The sequence below is a fragment of the Mizuhopecten yessoensis genome, unplaced genomic scaffold (genome assembly GCF_002113885.1).
Source record: "Mizuhopecten yessoensis strain PY_sf001 unplaced genomic scaffold, ASM211388v2 scaffold4135, whole genome shotgun sequence".
Lineage (NCBI taxonomy): Eukaryota > Metazoa > Mollusca > Bivalvia > Pectinida > Pectinidae > Mizuhopecten > Mizuhopecten yessoensis.
Genome location: NW_018405393.1, coordinates 477,663 through 495,625, shown reverse-complemented (window position 1 = coordinate 495,625; position 17,963 = coordinate 477,663). Strand labels below are relative to the sequence as shown.

The 17,963-nt window shown below is 35.8% G+C and overlaps 1 protein-coding gene across 1 annotated transcript in view; it reads right to left on the bottom strand.

Annotated features, from left to right (window-relative positions):
* Positions 1-6,506: 6,506 nt before the first annotated feature.
* Positions 6,507-17,963, bottom strand: part of LOC110448689 (probable chitinase 10) — a 36,796-nt gene continuing 25,339 nt past the window's right edge. The window contains exons 28-38 of the mRNA XM_021495068.1: positions 17,705-17,890; positions 17,133-17,252; positions 16,719-16,947; positions 15,938-16,108; positions 14,959-15,215; positions 14,726-14,850; positions 12,801-12,924; positions 11,734-11,919; positions 11,461-11,583; positions 7,538-7,727; positions 6,507-6,625 (exon numbers count right to left, since the gene is read on the bottom strand). Coding sequence (XP_021350743.1) covers positions 6,507-6,625; positions 7,538-7,727; positions 11,461-11,583; positions 11,734-11,919; positions 12,801-12,924; positions 14,726-14,850; positions 14,959-15,215; positions 15,938-16,108; positions 16,719-16,947; positions 17,133-17,252; positions 17,705-17,890 — 1,830 coding nt within the window. The remainder of the gene's footprint in view (positions 6,626-7,537; positions 7,728-11,460; positions 11,584-11,733; positions 11,920-12,800; positions 12,925-14,725; positions 14,851-14,958; positions 15,216-15,937; positions 16,109-16,718; positions 16,948-17,132; positions 17,253-17,704; positions 17,891-17,963) is intronic.

Below are 17,963 nucleotides of genomic sequence, written 5' to 3'. Positions count from 1 at the left end.
CAGTTTGTTTAGACAGTGACCTTGTTGTGTCATTTTGTCTCGAGAATGATATTGCAGTGTCTGCTTGGTGTGTTGTTGACCTTGTCGGGTCAGTTTGTTTTGTCGATAATTGTGTTAAATGGGTTTGTTTTGACAGTGACCTTGTTGGTCCAGTTTATTTTGACCCTGATCTTGTCCCATCAGTTTGTTTTGCCGGTGATCTTTTTGGATCAGTTTGTGTTGTCATTGACTTAGTCGGATCAGTTTATTTTGTCCATGACTTTGTCGGATCAGTTTGTATCATTCATGATATCGTTTGATCAGTTTGTTTAGTTTTAACCTTGTCGGGTCAGTTTGTTTCACTGGTGATATTGTCGAGTCAGTTTGATTTAGCGGTTCCCTTGTCAGGTCAATTTGTCTTAACGGTGCCCTTGTATGGTCATTTTTTTTTATCAGTGCCTTTGTGTGGTCAGTTTGTTTTACCGGTGCCCTTGTGTGGTCAGTTTGTTTTACCGGTGCCCTTGTGTGGTCGGTTTGTTTTACCGGTGCCCTTGTGTGGTCAGTTTGTTTTACCGGTGCCCTTGTGTGGTCAGTTTGTTTTACCGGTGCCCTTGTGTGGTCAGTTTGTTTTACCGGTGCCCTTGTGTGGTCAGTTTGTTTTACCGGTGCCCTTGTGTGGTCAGTTTGTTTTACCGGTGCCCTTGTGTGGTCAGTTTGTTTTACCGGTGCCCTTGTGTGGTCAGTTTGTTTTACCGGTGCCCTTGTGTGGTCAGTTTGTTTTACCGGTGCCCTTGTGTGGTCAGTTTGTTTTACCGGTGCCCTTGTGTGGTCAGTTTGTTTTACCGGTGCCCTTGTCGGGTCAGTTTGTTTTACCGGTGCCCTTGTGTGGTCAGTTTGTTTTACCGGTGCCCTTGTGTGGTCAGTTTGTTTTACCGGTGCCCTTGTCGGGTCAGTTTGTTTTACCGATGCCCTTGTGTGGTCAGTTTGTTTTACTGGTGCCCTTGTCGGGTCAGTTTGTTTTACCGGTGCCTTTGTGTGGTCAGTTTGTTTTACCGGTGCCCTTGTGTGATCAGTTTGTTTTGTTCGGGACTTTGTTGGGATAGCTTGCTTTGTTTTTGTCCTTGTCGGGTCTTTATGTTTTGCCCGTGATATTGTTAGATCAGTTTGTTTTTTCATTGACTTTGTATGGTCAGTTTGTGTTGTACATGACATTGTTGCATGTCTTTGTTTTGTTTTTGACCTTGTCATATCTGATTGTTTTGACGGTTGTATTGCCAGTTCGTTTTGCTTTGTTTGTTACATTGCTGAATTTGTTTGTTTTGTCCACGATCTTGGAGAACCAGTTTCTTTAGTTGGTGATCTTGATGAGTGAGGTTTTTTTGTCGAAGACCTTATTTGGTATGTTTGTTTTGTCTTAGACCTTGTTAGTTTCTGGCGGTTGTTTTGTCGGTGTTTTTTGTTTGAGAAGATTCTTTTGTTAGGCAATATCTTCGGAAGAGATCATTCTGTTTGTGACTTTGTTTCGTCTGGTTGTCTTGTCATGTTGGATAACCTGTTTACCAAGTTTCTATTGATGGATACGCTGTTTGCCCAGTTTTTATTGTCGGATACCCTGTTTGCCCAGTTTCTATTGTTTGATACCCTGTTTGCCCAGTTTTTATTGTTGGATACCCTGTTTGCCAAGTTTTTATTGTCGGATACCCTGTTTGCCCAGTTTCTATTGTTTGATACCCTGTTTGCCCAGTTCTTATTGTCGGATACCCTGTTTGCCAAGTTTCTATTGTTGGATACCCTGTTTGCCAAGTTTCTATTATTGGATACCCTGTTTGCCCAGTTTTTTATTGTCGGATACCCTGTTTGCACAGTTTGTTTTGTCGTCCACGTCGTTGTGTAAGGTTGTTTTTTGGTGACTTTGTCGGGTGTTTTGTCTTTGGACTTGGTTGGTCAGTTCGTTTTGAAGGAGACCTTGTTGGATAAGTTTGTTCTGTCAAAACCTTGTCTTATCAGTTCGCTTTGTCGGTGACATTGATGCATAAGTTTGTTTCGTTGGTGAATTTGTTCGATAAGGTTGCTTTGTCGATTGTATGATTTTGACAGTTTGTTTTGTTTGTTGCGGTGTTGAGTCAGTTGCCTTTGTCGGTGACTTTGTCGAATTAGTTGGTTGGGCGGTGTCGCTTTGGAGTCTAATTGTTTTTGTTGGTAAATTTGATTGGTCAGTTTATTTTGCTGGTGACTTTGTATTGAATGTTTACTTCGTCGGTGGTCTTGTTTGCAAGGTTTGTTTTGTTAGATCTGCTTGTTTTTCTGATGACTGTGTATTGTCAAATTGTTTTGTCGGTGATCTTGTGGAATCAGTTTGTTTTAGCGGTTACTCTGTTGGGTTAGTTTGTTTGGTGTGTTGCCTTGTTAGGTAAGTGCGTTTCCTTTGTACCGTTGTTTTGTCAGTTTGTTTGGTTGGTGAAATTACTGGGTCATTTTGTGATTTTTCTGACTTTATTGGTGTACTTTGGTTTGTTGTCGGGTCATATTTGATTGATGTCATTTTTGGACCAGTTTGTTTTGTTAGTTGTCAGGTGTATTTTGTTTTTGAAGAAGATTTGTCAGTTTCCTGTATGGGTTTGATAGAAGAATATGGTGGTTTTGTTTCACTTTCAGGCAGGTATGTATTCTGTATTGGTTTCCTAGTCGGATCCGAGTGTTTTGCTGGAAGTGAAGTTAAGTTTAGTTTTAAGGTTTTAATCGTTGTGAGTCTGTCACCTTTTGTCTGTGCTGGCAATGTCGGTTTTGGTTGTGAAAAAGAGCCTGGTACGCCTGCAATAATAGCACGAATAAATCGTATCTGTAAAATATATTTACGAATCTTACAAATAGAATTTCGTTAGCATAACATTCAATTCAATAATACGTGACAAAAACAAGCGCAGTTTTCTTTAGATGATGCGGTTTCTTCCAACAACATGACGTTGTTTTGGTTTTCATTCGGGTAAACAAAGGAATTAGTTAATTAGAAAATATTGTTTCATAATTGTAGTTAAAGACATAGATAAAAATAAAAACTAACCACAAATTTTGAATTCGATTTGATGTGTAATAAAATCACTATCCCTCTCAGGAGGTGTGGGCTGTTGCGGAACGTTTAAAAATTCAACTCGATCCATCGCTGACGTAAATATACAATTTCTGATGGAATTATCCCAAATCGTTCCTTTAAAACAACAGTATCTGACGTCTAGCCCGGCGGAGGAGCACTGGTAGTAACACTTGGGGACACAGGGGTCGGGAAAGAACTGGGTAGGTGGACAAATTTTAGGACCTGGAAAATAATGAAGACATGCGGTATATAACGGTCTCGAGTTCAAACTATATTTTATGTTCTATTTTGACACTCAAAATGACGTTCTATCCCCAAAGTTTTTTATTTTGTAAATATATATTTGATCATATACGAAATGATATCGGATATCTGGGATATCTGGGAACACTGCTTTATCTCATATTACACTTGATTTCGAAAATAAAATATGAGGCCAGAAACAAATTTATGAAAACTTAGATGGAAAAAATGCTACATCATGCTTTTCATTTGACATTCTCCGTTTGTACATTTATTTATATTGGGATTGATCCATTGATGAGTATACAATGCATGTCAAAGTACACTTTAACGACATCTAAAGTTTGCTTACGACAGTTTGGGTCATTCTGTATGAGCTCCGGAAAGTTGCAGTTCTTTATATAGTTGTCCCATAATGTTCCTGCTGCACAGCAATACCAGAATGCAACACCATGGCTACAGCTATAGAAGCATTGGTCATCACATTGGTCAGGTATTAACTCTCCGTGTTTACACTGTGATGGAACTGTAATGAACATACACAAATGAATACAACATATCAAGTGGGCTACACGTGTGGGGAACAAACTACAGTACTTTGACGTGCTATGTCTTTCACGTTATATATTTTTTCTCTGATTGGTTTATATGTGATGTATTTTGTTCAATAAAGTTTCCTGACTTTGATCAAATTTTGCACACGGCCGAATACTTATTCAGTGTTTCTATTAGTTACACTGATACTTTTACTTTTGACATAATTCCCCTAGACACGGTGTTACAATTTACTGTCTAGCAATTGCACTGACCAAACTGGGTATAATTGTAGGGAAAAAAATGGAATATATCACAAACAGAAGTGTTTGATGAATATCTTACTGTAAGTAGAATTTCTTCAAAATAGGACGAACAATAAGGTCTAGAAAATGTCTTGGTAAAAACAAAGTAGATACATAAAGAATCGCGTGGAAAATAATGCATCATGATAGACTAATAGAACGTCATTGTAGTCAATTTATATACACCAATTCAGATTCAAAGATGATGTTATCACAGCAAACTTATTTAACATTTAATAGAATATAACTGCAACTTTTTATTTACGACTCCGTAACATTAAAGAACTGTATACGAATGATAATTATATATAATAGATCACAAACCATCATGCAAGTATATAAATCAATAAAAAAGCATCACTGCATATATACATGTCTCTGGAGCTTAAGGAAGTAGTGCGCCAACACTGTTATTTTCTTTTATCCAGCAAGCACTATAGATTCCCCCACTCCCGACTCATTAGTCAGCCTGCTAGGAGTTGGTAAACATTTAAAGTTACCCACCAGCGGATAACACCCTGGGGTTATTTCATTTGTCAAGTTTCTTATTATGACATCCAATAACAATGTAATTCACGTCCTATTCAATTGTGAGGTAATTTATGTAGTTCATGGAAATTGTATCAAGAATTTTACGAATAATGTATTCCGAAGAAAAACAAACGGTTCTAGATGTAATATTTGAACTTTGTGGGAAAAAAGGTATCCAAACTCCTGTTGGTTGGTTAATAAGTTTATCTTGCTTAAGTTAGTTAATCTTCAATACATGTTACGTATAAAGACACACAAAAATTTTTTTTATCTATTCAAAGGAACTTTGGTAACATAGACATAAATGTTGCAGTCGACTTTGTTTCACTTTTCTCCACTAAAGTTTACTATTTCTGACTGGTTCTGTTTTATAAACACACATAAAGATACATGTTATTATATACCTTATATACATATAGGTCTAATAAGCAATAACGACAGTATGATCCAATATGGACTCTGGCTCCTAACAATCAAACGTTCGTTGGATACGTATTAGCTAAATAAAAAAATAAGCAAAGGACTTATACCCATAGTGCAAACAAAGAAATTATTCAATATTGAAGTTAATTCGTTCCTTTTATACATGTATATGAAAACAAAACTTTAGAAAAACATTGATGTTGGCGAAATAAAAATCCATTTGTCTGAACACAAAAACATGTAATAACAGGTTATCGTCAAAAACCCTGTTATATAACATGTTACCGTCAAAAAACATGTAATAACAGGCTACCGTAAAAAAACATGTAATAACAGGTTACCATTAAAACATATATTATAACAAGTTACCTTCAAAAAAATATATTATAACAGGTTACCTTAAAAAAACATGTAATAACAGGTTACCGTCAAAAAACATGTAATAACAGGTTACCGTCAAAAAACGTAATATTACAGGTTATCAAAAACACATGTAATACCAGGGTACCGTCAAAAACGTATATAAGCAGGTAACTGTCAAAAATTTGAATGAACAGTTTACTGTCAAAGACACATTAACAGGTAACTGTCAAAGACACATTAACAGGTTACCCTCAAAACCTAGTATTTGCAGATTATTGTCAAAAACATACACATTTACATGTTACTGTTAAAAAAGTTTACCATAGGGCTGTAAATAGGTTTTGTCGCTTAAAATAAATGCTTTTGTTTACATACCATAGCTTCCGTTTCTTCAGAAGAAGTCGTTTGAAGTGTTTGATATATTTGACCCTTGTGACCTTGAAAGTAGGTCAAGGTGTTTTTTTATCGCAAACTTTTTCGGGCTCTGTCCCAGGAATCAACCAGCCAAATATGAAGATTCTATAACTTTCAGTTCTTCAAAAGAAGTCGTTTGAAGTGTTTGACACATTTTACCTCTTTGAACTTGAAAGTAGGTCAAGGTCATTTTCATTCTCAAACTTTGTCGGACTCTATTCCATAAAGCCGCCAGCCAAATATGAAGATTCTGTAACTTTCAGTTCTTCCGAAGAAGTCATTTGAAGAGTTTGACATATGTGAACGCTTTGACCTTGAAAGTAGATCAAAGTCATTAGCATTCCCAAACTTTGTTGGGCTATATCCCAAGAAGCCACCAGCCAAATATTTTGATTCTTATCTTTTGATTATTTCGAAGATGTCGTTTGATGTTTTTGATATATTTGAACCCTGTTACCTTGAAAGTAGGTCAGGGTCATTTTAAATCTCAAACTTTGTTGGGCTTTATCCCAGGAAGCCACCAGCTAAGTATGAAGATTCCATAGCTTTCAGTTCTTCAAGTCGTTTGGAGTGTTTGACATATTTGACGCCTGTGACCTTGAAAGTAGGTCTTATAATTCTGATTATTTACCACATGTAGTTTTAGAGTTTGACGTGGTCTGCAAACTTGTACCACTCGTTGTTCTAACATAAGCAGTTGTAGTGGTCAGCTTTGGCTGTGGTGTTGTAGGAGTCACATCATCTGTTAACAAAAACAGGAGTTTAGAATTCCTTGTGACAAGAACAAAAATGTTTTTAATCGGAGACGCAATTTTACGTAATCCAGCCTGAAAGGTCATACAAGAAGATGTGGCTTTCGACCAAAATAAATTGAATACCTTGACAATCCCTGTAGATTTTTTAAAACCTGTTACTATGAATTAAAAACCTATCAACCATATGGTAATAGCTTTGATAATCTATAGCCTTGCAGAGCTATTACAATAACACTCATAGTTATGACGATTTTTTTTAAATCCACAACAATGCCTTTGGATTTTTATAAAACCATCGGTCCAAGGCCAAGTTTGATAAAAGTTACTAAACGCAGAAAAAATTCTTTGATTTACATATTTTTCAATTGGCACTCTTTACTTCATTTCAAGAAAAATCACAGGTTAAGGGAATTTTCGAAAGTTGAGAAATACTTTCCTATGGACATTTCTTAATTAAGGAATTGCCTTAAGGAACATTTTTGAAACTGGAGCCAAACCCTGAAGTGAACCCCGAACCTTCGATCATTGTACTGCCCTTTTGACCAACTAAGCTACCTAATCAGTGGTCAATCCCTTCCCTAGCTGTATTATGATAATAGTCAGATCAAAATTAATAGGACTTTTTTGTAAGCTTTTGCCAGCATTTAGACAGGGAAACCTATTGTATGCATTAAAATCCATGTAATCGATATTTATATATATATGTATAACACAAATCAAGACAATATTATTTTCAATAGAATTATTGTATTCTCCTACAAATTCTAATCAGCCATAGGAATATAACATTACATCATTAATTCTTTAATGGTTTTATGGAACATAATGTAAGATGGTCATACATTCGAATAAAGAATAAACGATTCAATTCAAAAATTATTTATCAGACACCAAAGTACCTGTAGCTGGCCTCACATTTAAAGGTGTTGATGTCGGGCGTTTGATAGGTTCTGTGGTCGGCAAATCCAGCACTGCCTTCAATACAGACATCATTGGATTGACTCCAAGTCCACAGACATTGTTAAAGTCGTCTAAATCCAATGCCCACACCATGGAACCTCCTAGTCCATGTGTTCTTATGTAATGCGCCTGTAAACGTGAAGTCAACGATATACATACGTTACTCAAATAGGTCATCAGTGAAAAGGCATGTTTTGTACACACAGGTGGTATACTTGCAGTAAGCAGGTTTTCATTAATACAAATGTATAAAGCATATAGGTTATCAGTGATACAAATGCATAAAGCATATATGTTATCAGTGATATACATGTTTTAGACATTACAGGATATCAGTGATATACATGTATTAGATATATAGGAGATCAGTGATATACATGAAGTAGACATATAGGATATCAGTGATTTACATGTATTAGACATATAGGTTATAAGTGATATACATGTATAAGACATAAAGGATATCAGTGATATACATGTATAAGACATATAGGATATCAGTGATATACATGTATCAGGCATATAGGATATCAGTGATATACATGTATTAGACATATAGGATATCAGTGATATACATGTTTCAGACATAAAGGATATCAGTTATATACATGTATTAGACATATAGGATTTCAGTGATATACATGCATTAGACATATCGGATATCAGTGATATACATATATTCGACAAATATGATATCGGTGATATACATTTATTAGACATATAGGATATCATTGATATACATGTATTAGACATATAGGAAATCAGTGATATACATGTAATAGACATATATGATATCATTGATATACATGTATTAGATATATAGGATATCAGTGATATACATGTATAAGACATATAGGATATCAGTGATATACATGTATTAGATATATATGATATCAGTGATATACATGTATTAGACATATAGGATATCAGTGATATACATGCATTAGACATATAGGATTTCAGTGATATACATGTATTAGACTTATAGGATATCAGTGATATACATGTATTAGACATAAAGGATATCAGTGATATACATGTATTAGACATATATGATATCATTGATATACATGTATTAGATATATAGGATATCAGTGATATACATGTATTAGACTTATAGGATATCAGTGATATACATGTGTGAGGCATATAGGATATCAGTGATATACATGTATTAGATATATAGGATATCAGTGATATACATGTATTATACATATAGGATATCAGTGATATACATGTATTAGACTTATAGGATATCAGTGATATACATGTGTGAGGCATATAGGATATCAGTGATATACATGTATTAGACATATAGGATATCAGTGATATACATGTATTAGACATATAAGATATCAGTGATATACATGTATCAGTCATATAGGATATCACTGATATACATGTATTAGAATGTATTAGACATATAGGATATCAGTGATATACATATATTAGACGTATAGGATATCAGTGATATACATGTATTAGACATATATGATATCAGTGATATACATGTATAAGACATAAAGGATATCAGTGATATACATGTATTAGACATAAAGGATATCAGTGATATACATGTATTAGACATATAAGATATCAGTGATATACATGTATCAGTCATATAGGATATCACTGATATACATGTATTAGACATATAGGATATCTGTGATATACATGTGTCAGACATATAGGATATCAGTGATATACATGTATCAGTCATATAGGATATCAGTGATGTACATGTGTCAGACATATAGGATATCAGTTATATACATGTATCAGTCATATAGGATATCAGTGATATACATGTTTCAGACATAAAGGATATCAGTGATATACATGTATCAGACATATAAGATTTCAGTGATATACATGTTTCAGACATAAAGGATATCAGTTATATACATGTATCAGATATATAGGATATCAGTGATATACATGTATTAGACATATAGGATATCAGTGATATACATGTATCAGACATAAAGGATATCAGTTATATACATGTATTAGACATATATGATTTCAGTTATATACATGTATTAGATATATAAATGTTACGCGTCGCAATGTATTATTTATAATACAAACAGGTTCCTAAAAAAACGAAAGTGCCGTATGATGCAGTTGAATGTTTATAGTTTTATTTCGCAATCTGCATCGACAAGTTTGATTTTAAAATATGCTTCTTTACTTCCTAATTTCTGTTTGTATTATCAGTGATAAACCTTTAGAAGTCATACATGTTATCAGTTGAATTTAGTGTAGGCAAAATGATTATCAATGACATACACCAAGCAGTCATAGAGGTTTTCGGCGATATACATGTATTATACCTATAGGTTGTCAGCGATGTTTTTTGTCAGTAGTACAGATTATCGATTCTAACTGACTGTAATAGAACTAAAGATAATACATGTTATGTGCTGTACACTTTCAGGTAATCAAGATATGTGCTGTACACTTTCAGGTAATAAATTATATATGTTGTTAACCTACAGGTAATCATTGGTATGTGTTGTACACATACAGGTAATCAATGATATCTATTGTTCACCTACAGTTACTCATTGATATGTGTTGTACACATACAGGTAATCAATGATATGTGTTGTACACCTTCAGGTAATCAATGATATCTTTTGTACACCTACAGATAATCAATGATATGTGTTGTACACTTACAGATTATCAATGATATGTGCTGGACACTTTCAGGTAATCATTGATATGTGTTGTACACCTACAGATTATCAATGATATGTGTTGTTCACCTACAGGTAATCAATGATATGTGTTGTACACCTTCAGGTAATCAATGATATCTTTTGAACACCTACAGGTAATCATTGATATGTGTTGTACACCTTCAGGTAATCAATGATATGTATTGTACACCTACAGGTAATCAATGATATATATTGTACACCTACATATACTTATTGATATGTGTTGTACACCTACAGGTAATCAATGGCATTGTTGTACACGTACAGGTAATTAATGATATGTGTTGTAGACCTACAGATAATCAATGATATGTGTTGTACACCTACAGGTAATCAGTGATATCTATTGTAGACCTACAGATAATCATGGATATGTGTTGTACACCTACAGGTACTTAGTATAATGTGTTATAGACCTTAATGTTAGCAATGGTATTTATTGTACACCTACAGGTAATCAATGATATGTGTCGTACACCTACAGATAATCAATGATATATGTACATCTACAGGTTATCAGTGTTTTGTGTTATAGACCTAAAGGTTATCAATGATATGCGTTGTAGACCTACAGGGTAGTAATGAAATATCAGATTTTCGAGTTATCTGTTACAGACATAAGTATTATTTATTTCTAATCAATTTAAATGTATTTGATGTAACCATTCATTTAGGCGGCATGGTAGCCTAGCGGTAGGACGCCGGACTAATGACCGAATGGTTGCGGGTTCGAGTCACGGCACGGAAAGGCACTGTGTTGTATCTTTGAACAAGATACTTTCCTCCGCTTGTTCCAGTCTAGTTAGCTATAAATGAGTACGAGGTTGGAAAGTGCTAGAAATGATGAGTGCTCACTGTGAGCGCCAAAATGGCAGCACCGGCTTTATGATCCCCAGGGAGTTGAGAAAGATATTGACTGGATGCAAAGGCCCAATAACCACGGATAGTAATCTGTGACGACCTACGTGCTAAAGCGGTATTTAAGAACCTCGAATTATTAGCATTTTTATTATTAAATCATCATTGATGTCGTAGCTAATCATCTCGTCATTACCAATCCCTGCGTATAAACATTACTCAGCGATAAATATAAACGACTATTATCATCTAATAGTTAAAATCCAATATTTTACCTTTTGGGCGAAACTCTCAATGTCGTCATACCCGACCCACTGGCTACCGCTGTAGGCGAAAGGGACCTGGTGTTCGTCGTCCCATACTCTTGTCCATCCTTTGTTTTTAATCCGATCACATACCTTAAAGGAAACAAAGCAATTATTGGGAAGTGTTTCCCAAAATATTTAAAAACACACACACACACAAGAACAAACACAAACAAACAAACATAACCACATGCACACAATAAAACAAGCAGAAACAAAATTAAGAACGTAAAACTGCCTTACCTCATAATATGCCATATACCCCGTGGCGCGTGTGTATTCGGCTGCGTGTCCACCTCCAGTCGTGTCAGCACCCAAACCAACATCATTGAGGGAGGACAGAGTAAAAGATCGACCATACAATGCCAGACCCATTACCAGTTTGTGAGGCGGAGTACCTCGAGATATCCAGTACTGCACAGCAGCGTCCTGGAATCAACAGATTTTTTATTACATATGTGCGCATTGTCAATAGTAAGGAGTTGGTTGATTGACCATGTATTCAGTTAACTGATTGCAATACATTGTAATACAGAAGTCATGCGTGATAAATGGCTTTTAATCTGAATCGGTAATGCCGATCATTGAAAAATAACGCCATTAGTTAAGCAACAAAGTGTGCAATAAGTTAAACGGATGAGTGTAAGACAGCACTAGCAATTACATACTAGAGTCTAATTGTAAGATTGAGTGAAGGCACGAGTAGTTACATGTACACATTTTACTGATATATGGCGGCTGTAGTTACATGGGTGTTTGACAAACGGCGCCAGTTTTGCATGGTTGAGTGATAAATAGCTCCAAAAATACCTTGTTGTGTAATACTGTACATGGCACCAGTAGTTATATGGCTGGTGATATGTAACGTCATTAAGGACCTTGACCGTCGAGTTTGTTCATAATACTAAACTTAATTTAACAAGGATGACATGTTTAGCCAAAGGCTTATCTACCACATGGTCCTCGCATTCATGCTCAATGATGGATTCTGTGCTCAAGCCTAATTTACTGTAATGTGCTTTATCACCGGCAAAAAGCCAAATATAAACATTGAAAACAAATATTCGGCATTTAGTCTCTCCAAAATCATTCAAAAGCATTGTCGAAATATTTCTTTTTTGTGCTTCTCATTGACCAAGAAAGCTGTGATGAGCACGGATTCTGAGCTTTAGCCGAAAAAGATTTCTTGAATACCGGTCATGGTTCAGTTATATAAAGCTCCAGTAGTTACCTTGTTGGATTAGGTATATATACAAACTACTATTGCAAGAAATTACTTGCTTAAATGATAAGATGTTGATAGAGTTTACCTGATTAAGTAATTGCTGAAATGTTGATTCATTTCGCCTTGCAAAGAGTGGGCTGTTGTGCCCTGTATAATTGTCCCAGCTGCCATGGAAATCGTACGACATTAAATTGATAAAGTCGAGATGCCTGTTATAAAATAATATCAACATTGCTGGTTTTAATATCAGAGTCATAAGTCAAGTAATCAATCTTTGCTTGATATATAAACATGTCATTCTTCTAGGTGAGAACGAGGTACATATGCATGAAACTTTCTCATGCTCAACCATGGATTCTGTGCTCAAACCAACTTTCCTATAACTAGCATAAATCTCGTGACAAGGTCAACAAGTCAAGTATATATAATGATCATGGGATTCGGCTGTACGTTTCTCGAAAAGTCTACCAAATCATTGGCAGAATGTGATTTTTTATTTACTTATCACTCGATAGAAATAAGGCTTGAGCAAGTTATCTTAGACTGAGCATAAAAACGGTTTCATGAATACGGACCTATGATGACATCAGTGGACTGACGTCATTTTTCTGATATCCTTGTAAAACAATATAACGTATTTTATCTTGTCCACGTGATGTACATTTCTGTATGCATGCTTTATTTTACATACAGTTGTGTGACCAAACAACGCACCAAACTTAGCGTGCGCACACCGTGCATACGTCGTTCACACATCGTCCGCACATCGTCCACACATGGTGCGCACACCTGTGCGATTTAACAATCGTTCGCCCCGTTGTGCGCTTCTCTCCGCACAAATGTGCGATTTGGTACAATTTGTAGATCAATATTACGGAATGACATAAATACGGAAGGATCGTTTGCAATAATGTACACTGTGTATATATCTGTAATTTCTCATCACAATAACCAAGATAATGTAAAATTTTACAATGTGTGTTACACAGTATTACAGCAACCGCTAGGTTGTCAAGACTGGGTTAGGCTCCAAGGTAACAGAACAGGTAAATAACAATTTGATGAGTGACCGGAGTTTTACCTGGCCTGTGACTGACAAATATAGCTGATATGCGATACCGTATTACCGTAATGAGTAGTATTTGTTATTTGTATTCGTTTGCATATAGCTCCCCTTCACATGGGTTTTCACACCCCGGCTTTACCCGACGAGTTACGTGAGTGCCCCGGGCGGGGGAAAACTACGGTCCAGGTAAATATACGGGACTGTGTTGTAGTTTTACACGTGTCGATCAAGATTGTTTAAAAACCACCGAAAACACAATTTATAAATATAAAAATGTATAGACAGAACGATAAGCTTATAGATGTAGCTAGAATATAGAAACATACGTAAAAATCAAGTTTATATGTTTAAACACGAAACCGTATATATTTTTAAGGCATTCCTCAATTTACACCAACCACGATTGTTACCGCACAACGTTCGTCCATCGTGCGCACAGATGTGCACAAACAATCATCGTCCAGCTTTTTATCGTTCGCACATCGTGCATACACCGTTCACACACCATGCACACATCGTGCGCACACCGCACATCGTGTAACGTTGTGCGATCCCACAGCTGTATCATGTATCCATATTGGTATATTAGCTATTCCGTCTTTGCGTATTACAGAGTTATCTTCTCTTGTGAGCAGGTATTGGTTGTTACGTCATTGGTTTGTGTGAGAAAATTACGTCGTTTTCTCAAAAATTGATGACGTTACTCTCACAAACAAATGACGTAACAATCAATCCCTGCTCTCAAGAGCAGATAACTCTGCAATACGCAAAGACGGAATATAGTCAGGAACGTGTTGGTATTGCAGCAAATATGGTGATACTACTTCATGTTATTTTGACAGCATAAAATCATGAAATGTAGTTTCAATAACTGTTATTTTTGAAATTGTTGTTTTAATGGCATAAATGCTATATGCTATATAGTTTCCCCTTGGTTTACTTACTGAGAAATAATGTCAATTTCATAAGCGGCGTCACTAGTTGCCTTAGATGGCGATACCGCAGCTGTCAATTGCAATACAGGTCGATTAGTAGAGGTTCCTTCTAGGTCAAATTCACGTCGCAAAATCTGAAACAACAAGTACAATACATATTTTTATAAAAGATATTTCACACTTTCAATAAAAAAAATCAGTGACCGATGCATTTTAAACGTCAATTAAGAAAAAAAACAGACCTCTATAAGTCGTGTAAATCTGAATTTATCGTCTGGCCCACTGGTATTGTAGGCAGGATACTCCCAATCAAGGTCAAGTCCGTCAAACTGGTAACGTCGTAGAAAGAGAATAGCGCTGGCAGCAAACTCCTCTATTGTCTGATTAGATGAAACCATGGCGGAAAATCTTTTGACACCGTGATTATATCCTCCAACTGCTAACATAACCTTCAGGTTGGGATTTGTCATTTTCCAATTCATCACTTTGTTATAAGTAGCTGTGAACGCCAAATGCAAAATACACAATAATAGCAGTAAATGACTAGCATATCTTAACAATTTTCAAAAGGTCAAATTAACTATATTCCATTGAATCTTTTTATCCTCTTTAATTCAAAATCAAGCACATAGCAGACTTCTCTGTATCATCTGTTAACCTAGATCTGTACTAAATCATGACTAACATGACCGCCATATTGCTTACTGTACGATAAGCGTGTCGTTACGATTTTCGGTCATTTAATTTCGGTCTCTGAACAGTTACACCTACCTACGATATATATATAAGTCACGGTTATCTAATTTATCACGAGTTTCTGTGAAAATCATACTTTATCTGAAAGATGTATAATGCTGACGAACTTACTTTCAACACATTAGGTAAATGAAAATGATAACTTTGAAGTTTATGGACGCCATGATGATCGTGTTGATATGCTATTCTGTGTCCTTGTGCGATATTCGTATCAACTATTTTGATTATGCTCATGAGTCTGTCTTCTTGTGGTTTCATTATCACTACACCTGGGTTCTTTGGATGAAATAGTGACAATATTACTTGCTTGGTTTTGACCTAGATTTACATGCCGAATGTCTTCGAAGATGCAGAAAACGTATACTCATTTTACGTCATCTTGTATCTTAGCACAAGAGCATAACATTAAACATAGACCCTCATAATTGATATATTAGGTACAATGAAAAATGAATGAAAACTTACCTATGTCATTCCATTCTACTGTAGCCATACCGTTACCATGCAGCTGTGAGAAAGCGAACAGGATGTGGGTGCATAGGAAGGGATCGATATCATCAGCAGTAAACCTCATCGGACTTCCTCTATACTGGGCCCAGTTGGTGAAATAACACACTCTTTTGAACGTTGACATCTCTGTAAAAAAAAGGATCGAATATTGTCAACTAATAAACACAATTTGAATTTGATCAGAATAACGTAAACGTTATATTCAAGGACCTATTCTAAGAGCTATGATTTCTAGACAGATGTGTAATATTGTCAAAAAGCCTTATTAATTATGGTTCTCTGCCTCTGTGTATTCAATCTAAAATTGAGCAATTTAATGGTCATGGCCTTAGTTTTACCTGTATGATTTTATTAGTGTCTACCCTAGTTAAAGACGGACAAGCTTTTGATTGTCTGTGATCCAGCCACTTTCGGGAGACATCATTAAGGCTGTTATATGTGGTGCTGGGAAAGATCACCAGACTAGTGCTCCCAGCATCGTCTCCCGTGTGGGTTCATGTTTTCCGTTTTGTTTTGGATTCACCTTAGATTCTGTTGTTGCTAGCGACAATGAGTTCGTATTTTGTCCTTTGTATTACTGTTCAACAATATACTTTATCCTTCTTTTTTTTATACTACCTCATATTTTCCGACAAAAAAGGATTTAAACTAAAAATGTTACTGCAGATTGCAACAATTCTAATCATACCTAAGAAACTGTTATCGTCCGTTATATTAATATATGTATGTTCTATACCTGTAGGGGGGTCAGATGTTACCAAAGTGACAGGTTTCTGAGAGGTAGTGGTGATTGTAGTAACAGGAAGTGGGCGATCCGTTATCGGCCCAAGTGTTTGGTATTCGAGAATGTTCTTTAGTGTGGTCATGAGGGGGTTCACACCCTGCCCGCACACATTATTGAAGTCATCAAGGTCCATAGCCCACACCATGGATCCTGCAAGTCCCATTGCCCGGATGTACTCAGCCTGACGAATAATTGGTAATAATTAGAACATGTATACATATACATATGTTTGTATTGTGTTTTTTAAATCTTGTATTGTATGCATTGTAATCCGAGTTACCGATGGTATATTTGTTTAATACTTAGCTGACACAATATTTAACTTATGTTTTCAATATACATCTAGCTTTAAAAGTATGTATGTACCTTTATAACAAAACTTTGGACATCGTCATACCCGACCCATTGGTTTCCAAAGAAGGCGTATGGTACCTGATGTTCCTCGTCCCAAACTCTGGTCCATCCTTGATTCATGTTTTCGCATACCTAGTAAAAACAGTTACGATATCCGTGCATATTTTACCTACTTCCTACATACATTTGCTGAATACGAATTTAAAGTAGCTACAAAAATTGAATCAGGACAAGTGATAGCCAATGCTCTGTATATTAAAAACGATTATCACTCTTTCTTTGATTGCTTGTTTCTATTATATATTATTGTTTCTTTTAACAGGTAACATATTTGGATTAATAGTATAAATGGAATTCGACTACAATTCACTGAATTTCTTGACATGTTGGCATAAATGTGTATTTAGATCATAATACAACAAAACACCGCCAATTGGAGGGATCGATTAATTTTGACTTATTGAATAACGCTTCGAAGAAGGGAAGTTTAAGATAATGTCATCATTTGTCAGAGTAATGAATTCAATAGCAGAAGTTGTAACAAAACAATCAACCAAAAGATATGCAAATGATTTACAAAAAACCTCATAATATGCCAGGAAGCCTGCTTCTGCTGTGTATACACCAGACTTTCCTGCTCCAGTCGTAGGGGCACCTAGACCAACGTCTTTAGTGTTAGCTAGCGTAAATGTTCGACCAAACAAGGCCATTCCCATCACCAGCTTGTGAGGTGGGGCTCCAAGTGACAGCCAATAGTGGACGACTGCCTCCTGCATTGTCGGTAATATCAACATTACACTGCAGTAGTTTAAGTGCACTTTTGTTTCGTCGTACATACTACAA